The 18,965-nt window shown below is 35.9% G+C and overlaps 1 protein-coding gene across 1 annotated transcript in view; it reads left to right on the top strand.

Annotated features, from left to right (window-relative positions):
• The first annotated feature begins 2,485 nt into the window (after positions 1 to 2,485).
• Positions 2,486 to 18,965, top strand: part of LOC121738380 — a 51,409-nt gene continuing 34,929 nt past the window's right edge. The window contains exons 1-2 of the mRNA XM_042130384.1: positions 2,486 to 2,564; positions 9,514 to 9,604. Of these exons, the coding sequence (XP_041986318.1) occupies positions 9,547 to 9,604 (58 nt within the window). The 5' untranslated portion in view covers positions 2,486 to 2,564; positions 9,514 to 9,546. The remainder of the gene's footprint in view (positions 2,565 to 9,513; positions 9,605 to 18,965) is intronic.

Raw genomic sequence — 18,965 nt, 5'->3', positions numbered from 1 at the left:
ATTCCCGTCGCCGGTCAGGCACGACAAAATTCCCGGACATTTAAACAGTATTTACGATAAGGTCTTGCCAATTTTTGCTTTTCCAAAAAGAATTCGTAAAAATCTGACTAACTCAAGTCCGTGCAAGAAACCGTGTGTATGCTTAGCGAGTTTATATCTTTCGTTTATTGCTGTATGACTTAAAAGTTAAATTTCTCTCATCAAAAGTGTTTGGATTTCACCCGGACGCTTTTCAAAAAACCGGCCGGACGCACCCCGGACGCCCTTCAAACTAGGACAAATCCGGGGAAATCCGGACGGATGGCAACCCTAATTGGACAGCATCACCATCATCTATGTCTCATTACTTTAATAGTAATGCAAGTAGCCTATCTACCAATTAATATTAAGTGAGGGATTGTTAGTAGGTGTAACAGTATAATACTAATCGCTGAACTGATTTTGCTGTTTGATATCGAGATACTTTGAGTACCTCGATATCAAACAGCGTTTATACGTGGGAGAGCCATGCTTCGGCACGAATGGGCCGGCTCGACCGGATAAATACCACGTTCTCACAGAAAACCGGCGTGAAACAGCGCTTGCGCAGTGTTTCGCCGAGTGAGTGAGTTTACCGGAGGCCCAATCCCCTAAACCCTACCCTATTCCCTTCCCTACCCTCAACTATTCCCTTCCCTTCCCTACCCTCCCCTATTACCCTATTCCCTCTTAAAAGGCCGGCAACGCACTTGCAGCTCTTCTGATGCTGCGAGTGTCCATGGGCGACGGAAGTTGCTTTCCATCAGGTGACCCGTTTGCTCGTTTGCCCCCTTATTTCATTAAAAAAAAAAAGTTCCGGGAAGGGACATATTATGATACTTTTTATCCCGGAAAAATGTACGGTTCCCGCGCGATTAACTAATTTTTGCGCGACGGGGTTGCGGGCGTCATCTAGTTATGTATAATATATGTATTGTAATGAATATACGGTAATTATATTACGTATTCATAAATTATACGCAGCAACATTCTTAGTTCAAATAGATCTGCTATTTCGTACAAAAATGCTGAGACGCTATAATATGAAATCATTGATTCCTCTTAGGGTTTCGTACCCTAAAAGGTACGAGTCTTTATTACTAAGACTTATCTGACTGTCCGCCTGTCTACTACTATTCTTGCTGAATATTATCATAATTTTCTTTTGAAATTCAAAAGTATTTTTTTTTCTTTTATATAATTATTCTTCATCTTATTAATTTTGTATGATAGTGCTAGTATCATAAAAAAAAAATGTAAATCTAAATAAATAAAACTCAAAGGTGACTGACTGACTGATTGACATAGTGATCTATCAACGCACAGCCCAAACCACTGGACGGATCGGGCTGAAATTTGGCATGCAGATAGATGTTATGACGTAGGCATCCGCTAAGAAAGGATTTTGATAAATTCCAACCCCAAAGGGTTCAAATAGGGGATGAAAGTTTGTATATAATAATACTTCTTAACGCGAGCGAAGCCGCGGGCAAAAGCTCGTGATTGGTAAACATGGTTAGGACTTACGCAATTCTTATTTCTTCTGTCTAGACTCTAGAGTGTAACCTGCCTTGTGGAGTAGGTACAACATTTTACTCGGTATCTTCACTTTGATAGCCGAATAAAACCTTTTTTGAATTAAGTTAAGATGACCAAATTTCTAAATATAGACACATCCTTAAGTTTGTTTAAATTTGACATTGCCTAAGTGCCTTTGCCGAGGAAATTTAGGCTTTAAACTGTGTGTGATAGAGTTGATAACGTGTGTTACAGTTGCGTGCATATAAAAGTCTCGCCGCAGAGCAGCGCAGCCTTCGCACCGGAGTGTTTCTCTTGTGGGTAAAGCTACGTTCATACTGAAGACCCATTCGTACTTAACTCTGTTAATATTTTAAAATAAATAAGAAGATGACACTATATTAAAATAATACATATTGAAATTACTTTAAAACCCGTTGTTTTAAAGTAATTTCAATTTAGTAGCATTGTAATAAAAAATACATTTTTAATCTTTCAAAGGCTTACAAATATAAATTTATAAACAATAAAGAACCAAAAAAATTGATTAATGTGTGCTAGATCGAAAATATTTAAAAAATCCCCATTTTTTTTATGTTCGATTTGTGCGTAGCTCGTTGATGTCTAATACATGACGTTTTATAAAAAAAAAGTGTTTTATCTCCGAATTCTAAATTTCAGACAGGCATCTTCATACCTCTATGTTCCACTATAACATACATCACTATTATATCAAGATTTTAGAAAGAAGAAGAAAAGAAGAGAGAAGAAGATTACCTGGAAGCTATTTCACTTATTAAGCTGACTGTGAGACCATCGATTATGAACGCCTTTTCACAAAATACCTGATTCATAAAGAAAGCACCAATATTAACACAATGACTATAAAATTAATAATACTACTAACATAATAGTGTCATTATGTACGCCCCCCTACTATAGGTTGAAGGCTGCGTCGGCAGTCTGGCCGCGCGCGCGCACCTCGCCGCCCGTCACTGTGACGTCACAATTATCTATACACTTTACATGTGAGTACTACACTTTATATTTACACTTAATTATATACAAGTGTCTGTAAGTGTAAAATTTAGGGATAAGTGTAGAGTATTTTGAGTAAAGAAGTAAAAATCCTTGGTGTAGTTTTGAGCAGGAAAAACTTTGAACTGTTTATGTTGCAATTATTTCAGCATAAAATATGTAGAAAATACTTTATATAGAATTATTTTATGTGGAAATTATTGTAAATAGCATGGATTACTTTCACTGACCACAACATGTAACTGGAGCAACAAATAAAAGTTTAACGCCGCATTGTTTCTGCACGAAAACAATAATTTGACATGAATGTAAGTGGAGCTGATAGCTTATGTGAAGTTTCATTTCTTAACCGACTTACATAAAGGAGCATAAAATGTTTACTTCGTTTATCGACTCGCAATTGTCAGTGATTTAACTATTACATAGTGTTAGGGAAATAATAGTATAACCATTCAATAAAGAGGAAAACACTGGGTATTCAATATATAATCTGAATTATTTTTAAGAATTTTACGTGTGTGAGTCAGTCAAAGTTTGAAACGTAAATATTTGAGCCCTAAAAGTTAGAAGGGCATTCCTGGATGACTCATGGGGATAGCATATCCTTCTATTAATTCATCTGTACACATCAACGATTCTTTAAGTTTGAAATTAATTTTACCGTAAAAACCAACATTAATGTTTGATTAAATTATTATTTGTCAGTACCATGATTGTTGTATTTTAGTTCAACTAATAAAGTTGATTACATTATTAAAGATGTACCCTGATTTGAAGGATCTAACAAGGAACAGCATTAATAATGAATTAATAGAGGATTAGTAACGTACAAAAAATGTCTACATCAGAACCTAGACCCTCCTTTTTTTGGGATTCAGTTATTAAAATCGCGCAGATTGGAGCAAATACTCCCATCAAGTGTTTATTGGCCTATAAAGTTTTTCCAGTAGGCTGTGGGGTATAAAGGTATAAAACTGATGACCTTCTGTTCATCCCACGGCTCCACATCATTGCCCAAGAATCATTGTTCATTTAAATACATGACAGAGCTTATACAACTTTGTTCCAATCCATTTTAATCTAGATGTAAACAAAAAGTTGTATCTCAAGATGTGCTATTGTGTTTCTGTGAGGTTAATATGTGATTTTTATATTGTTAGAATTATAGTGATGTTTACTACGAATAATAAATAGTTTTTATATATATATATAGAAAATATAATTTTCTTCGTGTTTTATCGAATAACGAGCAAAGCTCGGTCAAATAGCTAGTAATTATTTGTAATTCAACTTATGCTTCTGTCGGATATCTTACAATTCGGTCCTCTTTTAATTTTTTTTCATTTCAGGTTTCAAATGCAAATCAAATGCAAAACAAAACGGAAAACAAAGTTATTACTTCTAGTAGTTAAAAGTTAAGTGTTTCAGTGTTCAGTATAAAATAAGAAAGCGTTATGACTTAAGAATAGTAACAGTTTCTATATAAACTAATAAAAGCATTATAGTTTATAGAAGCTATGATTAATCTTCGAGGTCGAAAGAAGTAGAACAATCGTTTTCATTTAAGGTTTTTCTTGACAATGTTGCTATTTAGTTGAAATTATATTTTTTTAAGATCTGTCATAAGGCCTTTAGGGTCACGGTCGTGTAGGCGTAACTGCCGTATTAACGCCTCGGGTATTTGTAATTTGTATTGAGTGGGTTCTCGATACCTTTCTGTAATAATTGTAAAATATTTATTAAACCCAATTCTCGTTTTTAACTTAGTCTTGCCTCAACATGTTATCAAAAACTTATTTTCAGGGAACCGTCTTGATAACATAAAAAATTAAATGATTTTAACACGTCCTTGAAAAGATGTTCTCATAATATGAAAATCGACGTTTATATAAGAAAATATAAATTATTTCTAGTAAGTAGATAAAGACCTATTCTCAGGCCTAACGGATGTAAGTACTAAGTACATATTATACAAAATTTTATTTAAGTAAATCGGTTGAGCCGCTTTGGAGTTCGCCACTCTCTATGGCACAAACAATGTGCCATGAGAATTTTATATATTATCTAGAAAAGATATCTATCTAGAAAAGTAGTCTCGATATAATTGAATTTCGAGATCTAAGACTTGACTATAATTAAACTGTGTTACTGTAAAATTAATTATCAGAATCGACCTACGGAGCTTAACCCTAGTACACACTTAAGAGGTCACGTAATTAGTTGAAGATGACATCATGTTGTCATGGCATTATAAGTGCACATTACCGTGTGTAGAGTGCATAACAAACGTGGCATATTAGTATCATGGTACAATATAATTTGTTTAATTCTCTCCAAATTATTTCATGGTCTGTATCACAGGCTGCGCTGTCCGTTATGACTTGAGAGTTGAGATGCATCGCTTTGAAAGAATCATTTTGAAGATACAATTTTTTTTTTTTTAATGAAATAAGGGGGCAAACGAGCAAACGGGTCACCTGATGGAAAGCAGCTTCCGTCGCCCATGGACACTCGCAGCATCAGAAGAGCTGCAAGTGCTTTGCCGGCCTTTTAAGAGGGAATAGGGTAATAGGGGAGGGTAGGGAAGGGAAGGGAAGGGAATAGTTGAGGGTAGGGAAGGGAATAGGGTAGGGGTTAGGGGATTGGGCCTCCGGTAAACCCACTCACTCGGCGAAACGCAAGCGCTGTTTTACGCCGGTTTTCTGTGAGAACGTGGTATTTATCCGGTCGAGCCGGCCCATTCGTGCCGAAGCATGGCTCTCCCACGTAAAAAAAAAACGTTGACTCAGAGGTCGTATAGGGAAGTTACCTATAGGAAACATACAGGCTAGGCGGCATGTCAATTGAATTATACAAAACACGTAACAAAACTAAGTGAAAATACTTTAGGATTTGTATGGGTTCCCTATATAATTATAGAGTTCACTGTGACTTTAAGCTCTAATATATTAGAGCTGCTAGTTTAAAGTGCCAAAGGTATACATACCATTTTTAGAATTCCGTACCCAAAGGGTAAAAACGGGACCCTAATACTGAGACATCGATGTCTGTCCGTCTGTCTGTCTACAGGCTGTAACTCAAGAACGGTAATAGCTAGAGAGTTGAAATTTTCACAGATTGTGTATATCTGTTTCCGCTATAACAACAAATACTAAAAACAAAACAAAATTAATATTTAGGGGGGCTCCCATACAGATTTTTTTGCTCTATATCAATAATGGCACCGGGTAGGTACCTACTTGAATTTTTCCTAAAGTCCTTTCGTGTGCGAGTTCGACTCGCACTTGGCCGATTATTTATTTGTTTAGGCGAGCACCCCAGAGAGCAACAATCTTTCAGCGTTGCTACTTTTACAGCGAACTCTATATAGGGAACCCATACACACCTAAAAGCAAGGGCGTCGCCAGGGGGGGTAGGGAGGGGCAGCTGCCGCAAAAAGTGGCCAAATATAATGCAAACAACGACCACTATAATATTAAAATCTGGTAATAGATGTAAGGCTCGTAGTACAAGTGAAAAGCTTCATGAGCTGGCGACTTTACCTACAATTCATACCTACTTTTCTCATTTATAGAGAGTGAGTAAAGTATGAATTGTAGACTGTAGTAGGTAAAGTAAACTTGTCCCCCCTGCGCCATCGGCTGGCGACGCCCTTGCCTAAAAGTATTATCACTTGGTATTGTTACACCCTGTATAGTAGATAGGAGATTTAGATAGGTGATTGGTTTTCCCTTTACTTATTTAAATACGATTTTATCATCAAAAGTTCAATTCCATTCTGTTTTATTGCACAATAAAATGGTACAGATCCCACTGTTTTACTACCTAAAGTTTATAGGTTAGTAGATGGAAGAGACTTAGTAAGCAGAATATTTAACCTTCCAAGAATCCATACTAATATTACAAATGCGAATGTGTTTCTGTCTGTTACCTCTTCACGCCCAAACCACTGAACCGATTTAGCTGAAACTTGGTACTTATGGAAATATTTTGAGTCCCAGGAAAGGATATAAGATACTTTTTATCCCTGATAAATGTACGGTTATTGCGAGATCATCACGCGGGAAGCGTACATTTTTCCGGGACAAAAAGTACCCTATGTCCTTTCCCAGGACCCAAAGTATCTCCATGCCAAATTTCAGCAAAATCGATTGAGCAGTTTGGGCGTGAAGAGGTAACAGACAGACAGACACACTTTCGCATTCATAATTTTAGTATAGATTTGTACATAAACACAATATATTAAAGTTAGATGCAACAAAAACTAGTAATATAATTCAAAATAATAAATACAGTTTAATAGTCGCTCTACCGGTTTTGCTTCACCGTTTTTGCTCACCTGAACAAACGCTATATAAAATTAAAAACCAAAACGCACTTAATCGGTTTTTACCCATAATTTATTTTTATTGCACACTATAATTTTATAAACTACACGCGATTATCGCTACTATCTCTACATGATAGGGGTCAGAATGGAGGGGCATTTTTTCTATTAGTATGAAGACGTTGCAGTAGCAGAACGATGATCGTAAATCTTTGGACCCTCATCATCATCGTTTCTGGGTGTTTCATATTACCCGTACAGAGTGAGATCCGAAAACTTAATGCTTGGTCATTGGCCGCTTAGAGCACCTTAAGCCGACAGTCTTAAACAGACTACTGCAACTATATTATACAATCTATACTAATATTATAAAGCGGAAGGTTTGTTAGTTTATTTGTTTGTTTGAACGCGCTAATTTTAGGAACTTCTGGTCCGATTTGAAAAATTATTTTAGTGTAAGATAACCCATTTATCGAGAAAGGCTATATTTTATCACGCTAATACTAATAGGAGCGAAGAAATAGAGGAAAGTGTGGAAAAAACGGGGGGAAATTATTTGAAAGGGCTTATTTGAACGCGCTAATCTCAGGAACTACTGGTCCGATTTGAAAAATTATTTCAGTGTTAGATAGTCAATTTGTAAGAAAAAACGGAGTAATTATTTAAAATTGCTTATTATCTTAAGAAACTACTGGAGCAATTTTTATGTTATTTGGCACACATGTAGAATAGACCACGTGAAAGGATATAGGTTTCTTTTTTTGCGGAAAAATGGACGGTGACATTCCTAAATTACGCGGGCGAAGCCGCGCGGAACATCTATAGTAGGATATATTCCTGCGCTGTTTACACTAGAGTGCAGCACCAGCACAGACAGGAAACAAAAAGTTTTTGACGTTTGACAACGTTTCTGTCAATATTGGTCGGATTATTTACTGTATGTGTAATAGCGCCCTCTGCTCTGACAATTGCGCAATGTTCTTTATTGTTTCAAGTGTCATGCTCATCTTCATGTGCTTTGTGAAGCAATAGACTTAAGACTATGAGCGATAGCTCTTATCCTACAGAATTGCGTAGTTAAGATACAATTTGCTACTGAAATACCATCGTATAGCTTTCGGTTGCATGATCAAAATTTAAAACGTCATAATATCAATTAAACAACGTTTTAAAAAAATTAAGACTAACAGTATCCTTTATCGGTTATCTTAAAAGCAATCTGCAAACTTGTTTTTCACTTCAGTATTTTTAAGTGCCCGTTTAAGAAAAAATATAAAAATAAAGTCCATAAAAAGCTGCGGCATATTTATTACTCTTATTTAGAGATTAAGATGTTACAATAGTCAGTGTAAATTGTACAGTTCGACGAGGCTGTTTATGAACGTGGCGAGAAAAGGAACTAACGCTTCTATCACACAAAAACGTCATTTTTGACAGTTCTCCTTTACCAGCAGCGCCCATTGACATCATTGACATATTCATTTAATGCCTTGTCGAACTGTAACGAATAAATGGTCGGCACTTTGACATCTTACCAATTTAAAAAGTTGAAATGTCAAATTTTGAGGTTTCAAGTTTTTAATTGTACTATAAACAGTTAAAACCTCGAATTAAAGATCCCCAACCGCAGTTTAATTATTATCTAAGTTCTCACCCTGTTTCTGAAGTTTTAACCAAGATATTATCTATTCAAGCGTCGTTGCTACCGCTGTATTAAAAAACTGGGCCCTGGGACAATGGGGGCCCCGAACGTGCAGATTAAAATAATAATTAATATAGTTGGCAAAGTAATATAGTTGGCAACATACTATGCGATTTTTTCTTTTGTGAAAAGTTGTAACTTTCCTAAGGGCCTCCAAAAACATTTTACGGGGCCCCGCCAAGGTACGCTACGCTACTGGATAGTAACCAAACAAAAGCGCCAATCCATTGATAAACATCAGCCAAAAAAAAAAAACTCAGAACCCAGTCATAATGTACTGCAGTAGAACAGAGAACTGCGGAACCCAGGAACAGCGGTACCATAATAAATAGTATCTCATTAATTTTAATTAATGGCTAGCCGGGAATCGAACTAAACGCTCTGTAGGCACCAGCCGACCGTATGCGACCGTTCTAACCGTATGCTGGGCCCGTTTTGGTTAAACTTTGGACAGTCGAAACGTCATGTAAACATATAATTAACGTGTTCACTAAAACGTGCCATACTTTGTTTGTTGATAAGTAATTGTCAAAGTAGCTGCTAAGAAAAATTTATGAAATCTGCCTGAGATATAACATGAGCAAAGCGTAGAAGTTTAATAACATATAACATATAGCGACATATTTTATTATTTTGCTTAGTGACGACCTTGTGACGACATACGAAACAAAAGAACCCTCAATGATTTTTGTCACCCTGCAAAACTCCACTACAAACTACAATAACCCCTTAATGTTTGCAATCGTAACCAACACGAGAAAAATTAACCTTCAAAATACAGACTAAAGAGTACAAAATTTTCATCGTCACGCATTCTGAATAAAATTAAAACAAAAGTAGATTTTAAGTCTACCTTATAATAAATCTCAAGTTATATTATATTCATAAATGATTTTCTTATTTGTTACAGGTGGTGAAAAACTGAAGTGCAGTGAATATCAAAATGGCAACGCTAAGATTTTTGTTCAGTTTATATCTGTTACATACAGTGATAGCTAAAGGTAAATACTTATTCTTATATTATTATATCTAAGGTCTATCTTAGAAACATAAATCAAGCATTGGTCTTGCTTTGGTCAGAGTGCGAGCAATAGAAGCTAGAACAATCTAATAATCATAACTATCAAATATCTAGTCAAAAATCATTTTATCTTGCCAGTTACTATGTTAAAGTCTAGTCTAACTATGTAGGTATATCATACACAAAAAATCTAAGTTCTTCAGTTCTTTGTCGATCTATTGAACTCTATTAACTGTTGGTAGAGTTTGAGCCTAGCGCATTTCTCTTCCTTCACTGCGAAAAAATGCGCCAGGTCTTTTACATTATCATAGTTTTCGAAAATAATTATACATGATACACCATTATGCTCAAAAAAAATCTTAATTCCGCAAAAAAGTCATGCATCTTTTGTTGAGTTATTCAACAGCAATTGATAAAAGCTTAAACCGCATTTTACTCAGTGACGGATTAACCCTTAATCAAATTAAGCAATAGCCTAGGGCATCACGTCTGAGGGGGCACCAGATGAAGCACAAAAAAATCGTCCTTAGGGCATCACGTCTTACTTTCACGTCACCAAAAACCACACCAAAAAAAGTTTCTAGGAAAAAAACTGATGTTGGGACTTGGGGCCCACAGGCATGGATTGCTATCTGGATGGCATCAAGTAGTCTTAATCCGTCACTGATTTTACTGACAACATAATTGTAGTTTTCGAATCATTATACTAATTAATCCAAACCGAAATTGTCAGTACGATGAACCTTATTGTATCTCCTGACCCGAGGACCAAGTTACAGCCCACGCCACAAAAAACTGCGCAAAAACCGCGCAAACCTCTCTCGGTGCCGTTACTATGATTCACTATAATTGCCCCGATATTGATGATACAGGCTGTAATGCGTAAAATTTATAGAGAACAAATATAAAATGGTAGATAAAGTTAATAATATTGTTGGTAAAGTTTTTTGGTAGAGCAGGTTGGTAGAGTCAAATATCCGTATTTTAAATGCTAAATTGCGTCGTTTCTGTTATCTCTTCACACCCAAACTGTTGATCTGATTTTGCTGAAATTTGGTATGGAGACTTTTAGTTTCGGGAAAGGACTAGGAAAAAGGTTCTAAGATACTTTTTATCCACGAAAAATGTACGGTTCCTCCGCAATAAACGAATTTTGGCGCAACGGAATTGCGGGCGTCATCTAGTATTATTTCAGCAACACCAAGGGAGACTGTAGCCTTTATGGAAATCAGCCCGCTACGGTAAAGTTATTTTTTAAATTGTTCAAGTGTGTGCGCTATCATTAGAGCTCCCACTCTTTCTTTACTCACAAAACACAGTGGGGTGACATGAGTAAAGAGTAGAGAGGGATCAGTCACGGAGCCGACTTTTCACCTGCCCAATATCTAACGGCTGAATAATCTTTCATGATGGGCAAACAGCCTTGTCCTAATCAAACTTTCAAACTACTTGTTGTTCCTATACAGGAATCAAACCTGGAGAACCTAAGCTCGATACAAGTTGTTGATGATAATTTCCATGGCTACAAATATAGGCAAGCAACCTTTTTATGAATCAAGGATTAATCACAATGAAATGAGTTTTTTGCAACTGTGTAGGCGAAAGCGTAGGTTGAAAACTGTGAACTGACACAACGATGTGACGCACAAAAAACAACCGTAATCAGTTCTGATACAGTTCAAAGTACTTTATTTTTTAATAAAATTAACATTAGTAAAGAAAATGAAATCATTTCGTGATGATTAAACGTGTAATTTATTTTATAGACCTGGATCCCAGAAGGATAAGACATAACTTACTCTGTGATGGATGAAACCATAGGTTATTAGTAGTGCCTCGTGTACTTAGAATACCTGAGAATTTGTGGTGACACCTGGACAGGTACCAGGAACCAAAGTGGACTAAAAATGAGTCTTACTTTACTTATTTTCAAATGGCTAATATTTATATATAATTTGTAGATTATTGTTCTGAACTAGTATCATGTAGTGTAAGACACTTTTCAATGACCAAAACTATTGCCAGACGTTTTAAAAATAACTTTGCTGCTATTTTTTTTCAAAGGCATTATTTTTATTTTATAAATTAATATAACACCTTAGAAAACAATACGATATTGCAAGAATTTATTTTCTACTAGCTGTTGCCCGCGACTTTGTCCGTGTCAGCATACTGCGTAGTATAATAACAATGATGGACAATTTTCCCCTGTTTCCTCACCCAAAGGGTAAAAACGGGACCCGATAACAAAGATATTTCAGCCTGTCCGTCTGTCTGTCTGTCCATATCCAGACTGTACCTCCCCTTTCTAACGTGTAGTGAATATTATTAAAGTATGGATACAATTGAGTATTTTTTGATCATATACCTAGTCAAGTGCCTACCTGTTAGACCCAGATCCCAGAGCGATAAGACAACTTACTATCACAATATGGATGAAACCATAGGGCGCATTTTCATTAGTCGTTAACTCGTACGGTATACAGCATACGGGGAGTCTATGACAACCAATGGCGCATGTATATTGGACCAGTGAAAATGCGCCATAAGGTTCTCAGTAGTGCATAAGTACTTAGAATACCTTCGAATTTGTGAATCTCTACATGGAGCTATACTCACTCTCATAATGTGTAAAAATGTCTGTCTGTCTGTTTGTAACCTCTTCACGCACAAACCGCTTAACCAATTTTGCTGAAATTTGGTACGGAAATACTTTACTTTTCAGGAAATATGATACTTTTATCCCGAAATTTTGCGAAATGAAGTTGCGGGTGTTATCTCTAAATTAATAAATATTGAAGTGAATTTATATAAAAGTAAAGCTATTTGGAGCTATTTCGTTTTATAAGGCACTTTATTTTTTGTAGAAAAGATATCACATAAAAGAATATATTTTACTTTGATTATAATAATTAACTGCAAATATTTGTCTGTTATTTATTCATCGTAATCATCAACAAAATAATTTTAATGTTCATCGTTCATCCAATCACGACCCAATCACGACACTGCCTGTTTCAGTCATCATCCTTGTCGTCATCAGCTAAGGCAAGGTTTCTCAAAGTGGGGTTCACGAACCCCTAGGGGTTCGCCATTCGACGGCAGGGGATTCGCGACAAGATTCACGTAATGTTGGCTTGATAACTAGCAGGCACGCGCAGCACTCTTTTGGCACTTTATGTGTCCTCATTAGTTAGTAAGGGGTTCGCTGTTACCTGGAAATTGTAACAGGGCTCGTGGATCCGAAAGTTTGAAAAAACCTGAGCTAAGGTAACACCGCGTCAAAGTAAAAAACCGTGTTGGATACGTTTTAGATTGCTTGTTTTGTATTGCGGCTGGGCCGGTCTCTCATAGTAAACAAGCAATGGAACAGCAAAAAATGGAAAGGGTGTAAGTGACAAAATGGTTTTCGTCGCGTAATTTAAAAACTATAAATACATTTCATATAAGCTATGGGCAAATTAAAGTGTATGCTTGAACCAATATAATATGTAAAAATTTTGGAAGCTTTAATCACTCTCCTCTGTTGGCAAAATAGGAATCCCTTTTTTTACAGAGGTCTTTTTGATTGATTATTCTGTGTTATAAAACATGACCAATCGTGTTATGCTATGGGTCTAATACTGACAATGAACTTTAATTTCCTAGCTTTAGTCATTGCTGAGAAAAATCGATATCGCTACAGCCTACATCCAAATTATCAAGGTGTCGCCTTAAGCTAGAAACAAATTTTCTTTGTAATATTTTGTACTTACTAGGCTACTAGGTACTAGGTAGGCACTTGACTAGGTATATGATCAAAAAATACTCAATTGTATCTATAATAATAAGTAATAAGCTATATTAATAATATTCACTACACGTTAGAAAGGGAAGGTACAGTCTGGATATGGACAGACAGACAGACGGACTGGCTGAAATATCTTTGTTATGGGGCCCCTTTTTTACCCTTTGGGTAAGGAAGCAGGGGAAATTGTCCATCATTGTTATTATACTATGCAGTATGCTGACACGGACAAAGTCGCGGGCAACAGCTAGTAGAAAATAAATTCTTGCAATATCGTATTGTTTTCTAAGGTGTATAATATATTAATTTATAAAATTAAAATAATGCCTTTGAAAAAAAAATAGCAGCAAAGTTATTTTTAAAACGTCTGGCAATAGTTTTGGTCATTGAAAAGTGTCTTACACTACATGATACTAGTTCAGAACAATAATCTACAAATTATATATAAATATTAGCCATTTGAAAATAAGTAAAGTAAGACTCATTTTTAGTCCACTTTGGTTCCTGGTACCTGTCCAGGTGTCACACTTAGAGCTACACAAATTCGCAGGTATTCTAAGTACACGAGGCACTACTAATAACCTATGGTTTCATCCATCACAGAGTAAGTTATGTCTTATCCTTCTGGGATCCAGGTCTATTATGGTATAATGGCAAAGACTTGCGAATAATAACGTCGATACTTCATGATCTTACCTGAAGCGATGGTTATGTTAAGAGTGGTATTCAAATGTTAGAGCGTTATTATTATGACAGTATTTAAAAATAACAATAATGCTCCATAATTAAAAAGTCGGTCGACGGTAAACCATTTTAATCCCGCTCTATCTAAATGAATATTCGGGACTACTCTAGAGTCAATCATCATGGTTTTGTCACCTCGATCCAACTCAACTCTTACCTCGTTGTTAATGGAAGACTATAAGTGGCACAATTATTGCGATGATGTATTCTAAATTCTAAAACATTCAAGTCCATCATGTGCATAAGTGATTGATTGTGGCTGTGGGTATAAAGTACCTATAGAAATATATTATAAATAGTTGCACGTTTGCAACACGAAAATCGCTCTCATATTTCTTTAGAAACGCTATTATTCTATACCATTTGTATTCGTTTACTCACTTGTCTGCAACAGACAACGAGCAATTCTAGACTTAGCTTCAGGGCTTAGGCGTTATAAGCTGTCTAGGGCCTGGAATATATTAGATCTGTTGGCTAACCCAGGGTATCCGTGAATGTCAGAGGGTAAGCAGTATATTTGACAGCGTTTTATCAAAAGTACCATCGAGGAAATTGATTCCTAGGCAGTTGACAGACCAACGTCATTTGGTCGGATCATGTCAATTTGTGATCTGATTTGTGGCTGGGTTTGACATAACGCGACCAAACTACGTAAGTCCCCCATCTGCCTAGGAATCAACTTCTCTGATAGTACATAATTTTTCATATTATTTTCGATAACATTTAAACGACACGATTACGTAGCTATCAAATATGTTACTCTACATGTACAGCTTAATATGGTTGGACTGACCGCAGGCCGATTTGATTCAATCGACCTCCCCGTATATGTATACAGATAATATAAAAATCTCAAAGAAGTATAGTATCGACCTATGCTCTATGCTTAAGGTGACGCCGCGTTGAAGTAAAAAACCGTGTTGGATATGTTTTAGATTGCTTGTTTTACAACTATTTACAAGCACTGTACAACAGTAAAAAACGCAAAGGGCGTAGCGACAAAATGTTTTTGTCGCGTAATTTAAAAATCCATAGATGCATTTCATATAAGCTATGGGCAAATTAAAGTGTATGCTTGAACCAATCTATATACAAATTTTGGAAGCTTAAATCACTCCTCTGTTGACAAAATAGGAATCCATTTTTTTACAGAGGTCTTTTTGATTATTCTGTGTTATAAAAGTTGACCAATTGTGTTATGCTATGGGTAATTTAAAGACAAAGACATGATGAATACTGACAATGAACTTTAATTTCTTAGTTTAATTAGTCATTGCTGAGAAAAATCGATATCGCTACAGCCAAATTATCAAGGCGTCGTCTTAATGCTAGACATACTGTCGTAGGCAGTTTTATAGTATTATTTATAAATATATTTTATATCGATCAATACATTCCTTGTTCAATATGACCAAGATCTTAGTGTAAATTGTTCATTCACTCTTCTTAACTCTAACAAACTATACAGCCTACAGGGTAATTAAATCTACGTGTTCATAATATTGTTTTGTTTCATTTAAATCGTCAGTCTTATAAATTTTTAGCAAAAAATTGAAAACAAAATATGCGTATAAATCTTCACAGCTCATTAACTTCTTAATTTGACATCCCTCTTCATAATAATTGCTCATTATATTTTAACACGGTGGCAATTTCAACTGAACAAAGACAAGCATTGTTTGTTTTATGTGTTTTACATTACGTTAATTTTTCTTTTATTGCTTTATCGTGCTTTTCAACTTTCATAGTTTACCTCATTACAACTTTTATTACGATAGAAATAAAGGAAGCTTAGTTTATTTAATGACTCTTGCTATTGTTTCACTTTTTTACTTGACTGAACTTAGTATACTTTAGACGAGATGATCTTGAATATTTATTATGATTATTAATTAACTATATTTTTAATTCCTCGTCAATGGCTGCATTTCGAGCTTGCTAAGTTGCTAGCTACCAGATCAAATTCCTGCGCATTTTTAGTTTTTTGCTAAAGTTATGGTTTTTTTTACCTAAATAGAAGATTGTATGCTTTGTGCCGGTACGGCTTATAAAGTCCAAGCAAATATCGGTCTCCTATAATAGGTACTATAATTTACGGAAGCTGAATAAACAGTAACTTAGGCTCGCCAAAAAAACAAAATGGCGCCAAAACCGTTAGTATTCTAGAGACATAACACACGCATACTTCACACAGCTAGAATAAATAACGAAATTCATAGAAAACAATACCCCAGCGAGTATGCAAATAAATATAATTAGTATTAAAATATGCTGACTACTGTTGCTTCTTCACTTTACATTGAGGTGCATAGATATTTAGAGCCTAGAAGAAATAGTTTCGCCTTCAGCGGCTATCTTTAAAGTTTGTGCTTTGTTAGATAAATTAACGGTAGTTTAACCAAACTTGTGCAAATCCATATTAATTCTTCGATCGTGGATTCTTGGAAATCTATTATTATTCTAATGTGTCTCGCTCACCGGTGAGCTTATGGGGCTTGATGGGTTAATACTATACATGCGAAATTGTATCTGTCTGTCTGTTCCTCTTCACGCCCATACTGCTAAACCGATTTTGCTGAACTTTGGTATGAAGATACTTTGAGTCCCGGGAAAGCACATACTTAGGTAGGATATTTTTTATCTCGGACAAATTTCCGGTTTCAGCGCGAATCGCGATAAACGAATTCTGGCGTAACTCCGTTACTACTACGTCATCTAGTATACTAATTGATATAAATATTATATACTAATCTTCTTATTATTCAATTCTGCTTATTTGCATTTTTTTCATATTTGAAATACTTTTTCTGATCATCAGTACGTTACAACTAACGGCCTGTCCACATCTCCACGTCACGACGTCGTCAACGTGGAACGGTCCGGTAACGTGGAACGGTACGTTGTCGTGACGTGAACATTTACGTCAACGTAATGTAAAAATTCACGTCACAGTGTAGCAACTTATTACGTCTTTTTTTTTCTTAAATCTCTCTTTCCGTCTTCTTAACAATAGCTGAAGCAGAATACGTATTGTGCGGTCCATATCTAGATAAGTAGTGATGAACGTAGCAATTTTACAAGGCAAGGTAACATACAATGTTGCTACATCGTGACGTGCGTTTTCATGTTACGTTGACGTAAATTTTCACGTCACGAAATCGTACTGTGCCATGTTACCGCACCGTTCCACGTTGACGATGTCGTGACGAGGAGATGTGGACAGGCCGTAAGGGCTATAACTCACCGGGAAGCCAACGCGACGTAGCCAGTGACATACGGTCACATCTACGTCGCTGCAAAGCGCTGTTTTTAAACTTTAAGAAAAACACCGCTTTGCGGCGACGACGTAGAGATGCCAGAATCCAGACGTTACTTAGACATTTCCATGGTAACATGCATACGTGGCGTTGGCTTCCCGGTGAGTTAATAGCCCTTACACTTTACAGTGTAAAATGACCTGCGTGCAAAGCCGCTAACAAAATTAAAAAGAAGTCGTTCTATTTTTAAACCTGTGTCAATTTAACTTTTTTATTGGCTACCACGAAAGTATATCGGGTGTCGATATGCGATGACAGCGCCGCGCGCCGGTTCTCATTAGCGCTTATTGTTAACCGCTACATGTTAAAAAAAGACTCGCTTTCGTTTTGTCCCACAACTGTACTAGTATGAACCCTATTGCCATTATAAAGATATTTTTATATCGTTACTGTGTTAATGCCATAGGAAAATGGTCCATATATGTTTGTATATGTTGTACAGTTGACTGTACCGGTCAAATGTAGCGACTATAATGATGGGATTTTATATTGATGTTCATTGTTAATCTTATAACGACTGTTCGTTTTGGTTATAATGTAGATTTGATACTGCCTTCATGGATTTGATAAAAAACATGTTGTAATTAATTTTATTTGCTTATTCTGAAAGATGTGGAAATATTGTTGTCGTAGACCGTAGTAGACCCAAAGGTCCCAAACCAAATTACAATTTTCTCTAATTTTTTACACCGGTATAGTAAGAAAAATATTCCTTAACGCTTTTATATTTTAACCACGTCGTCAATATAATATACAAGCTTAATTTTTACGTTAAAAGTATAATATTATGTATTGACGACGTGGTCAAAATCTAATATATAAAAATGGATTTTCAAATGTGTTAGTCGCGCTAAAACTCGAAAACGGCTGAACGGATTGGGCTGACTTAAGTCTTAAAATATTCGTAGAAGTCCAGGGAAGGTTTTAAAGTGACACGAAGTTCACCGGGACAGCTAGTATACTATAACATCGGTAGTACCAAATGTACCAAAGGTCCCAAACCAAATCACAATTTTCTCTAATTTTTAACACCGATATACTTAGTAAAAAAAATATTCCTAAACGCTTTTTTGGCTCCTAGTAATATTATATTTTGACCACGTCGTCAATACAAGCTTAAGTTTTACGGTAAAAGTATAATATTATGTATTGACGACGTGGACAAAATATCCATACTAATATTATAAATGCGAAAGTGTGTCTGTCTGTCTATCTGTCTGTTTGTCTGTCTGTCTGTTTACTGTTACCTCTTCACGCAAAAACCGCTGGACCGATTTTACTGAAATTTGGTATGGAGATACTTTTAGTCCCGGGAAGGACATAGGATACTTTTTATCCCGGAAAAATGTACGGTTCCCGCGCGATAAACGATTTTTGACGCAACGGAGTTGCGGGCGACATTTAGTATTATTATATCGGTAAAAGTTTTATCGATAAACTTTTAGTTTATCCACAGTAAAAATATGTAATAACTAATTAGTAATATATTGTAG

Source organism: Aricia agestis, chromosome 2, assembly GCF_905147365.1.
Source record: "Aricia agestis chromosome 2, ilAriAges1.1, whole genome shotgun sequence".
In the NCBI taxonomy this organism is placed as follows: Eukaryota; Metazoa; Arthropoda; class Insecta; order Lepidoptera; family Lycaenidae; genus Aricia; species Aricia agestis.
Note: the sequence above shows the minus strand (reverse complement) of the source record. Positions and strands in the feature narration are given on the sequence as shown.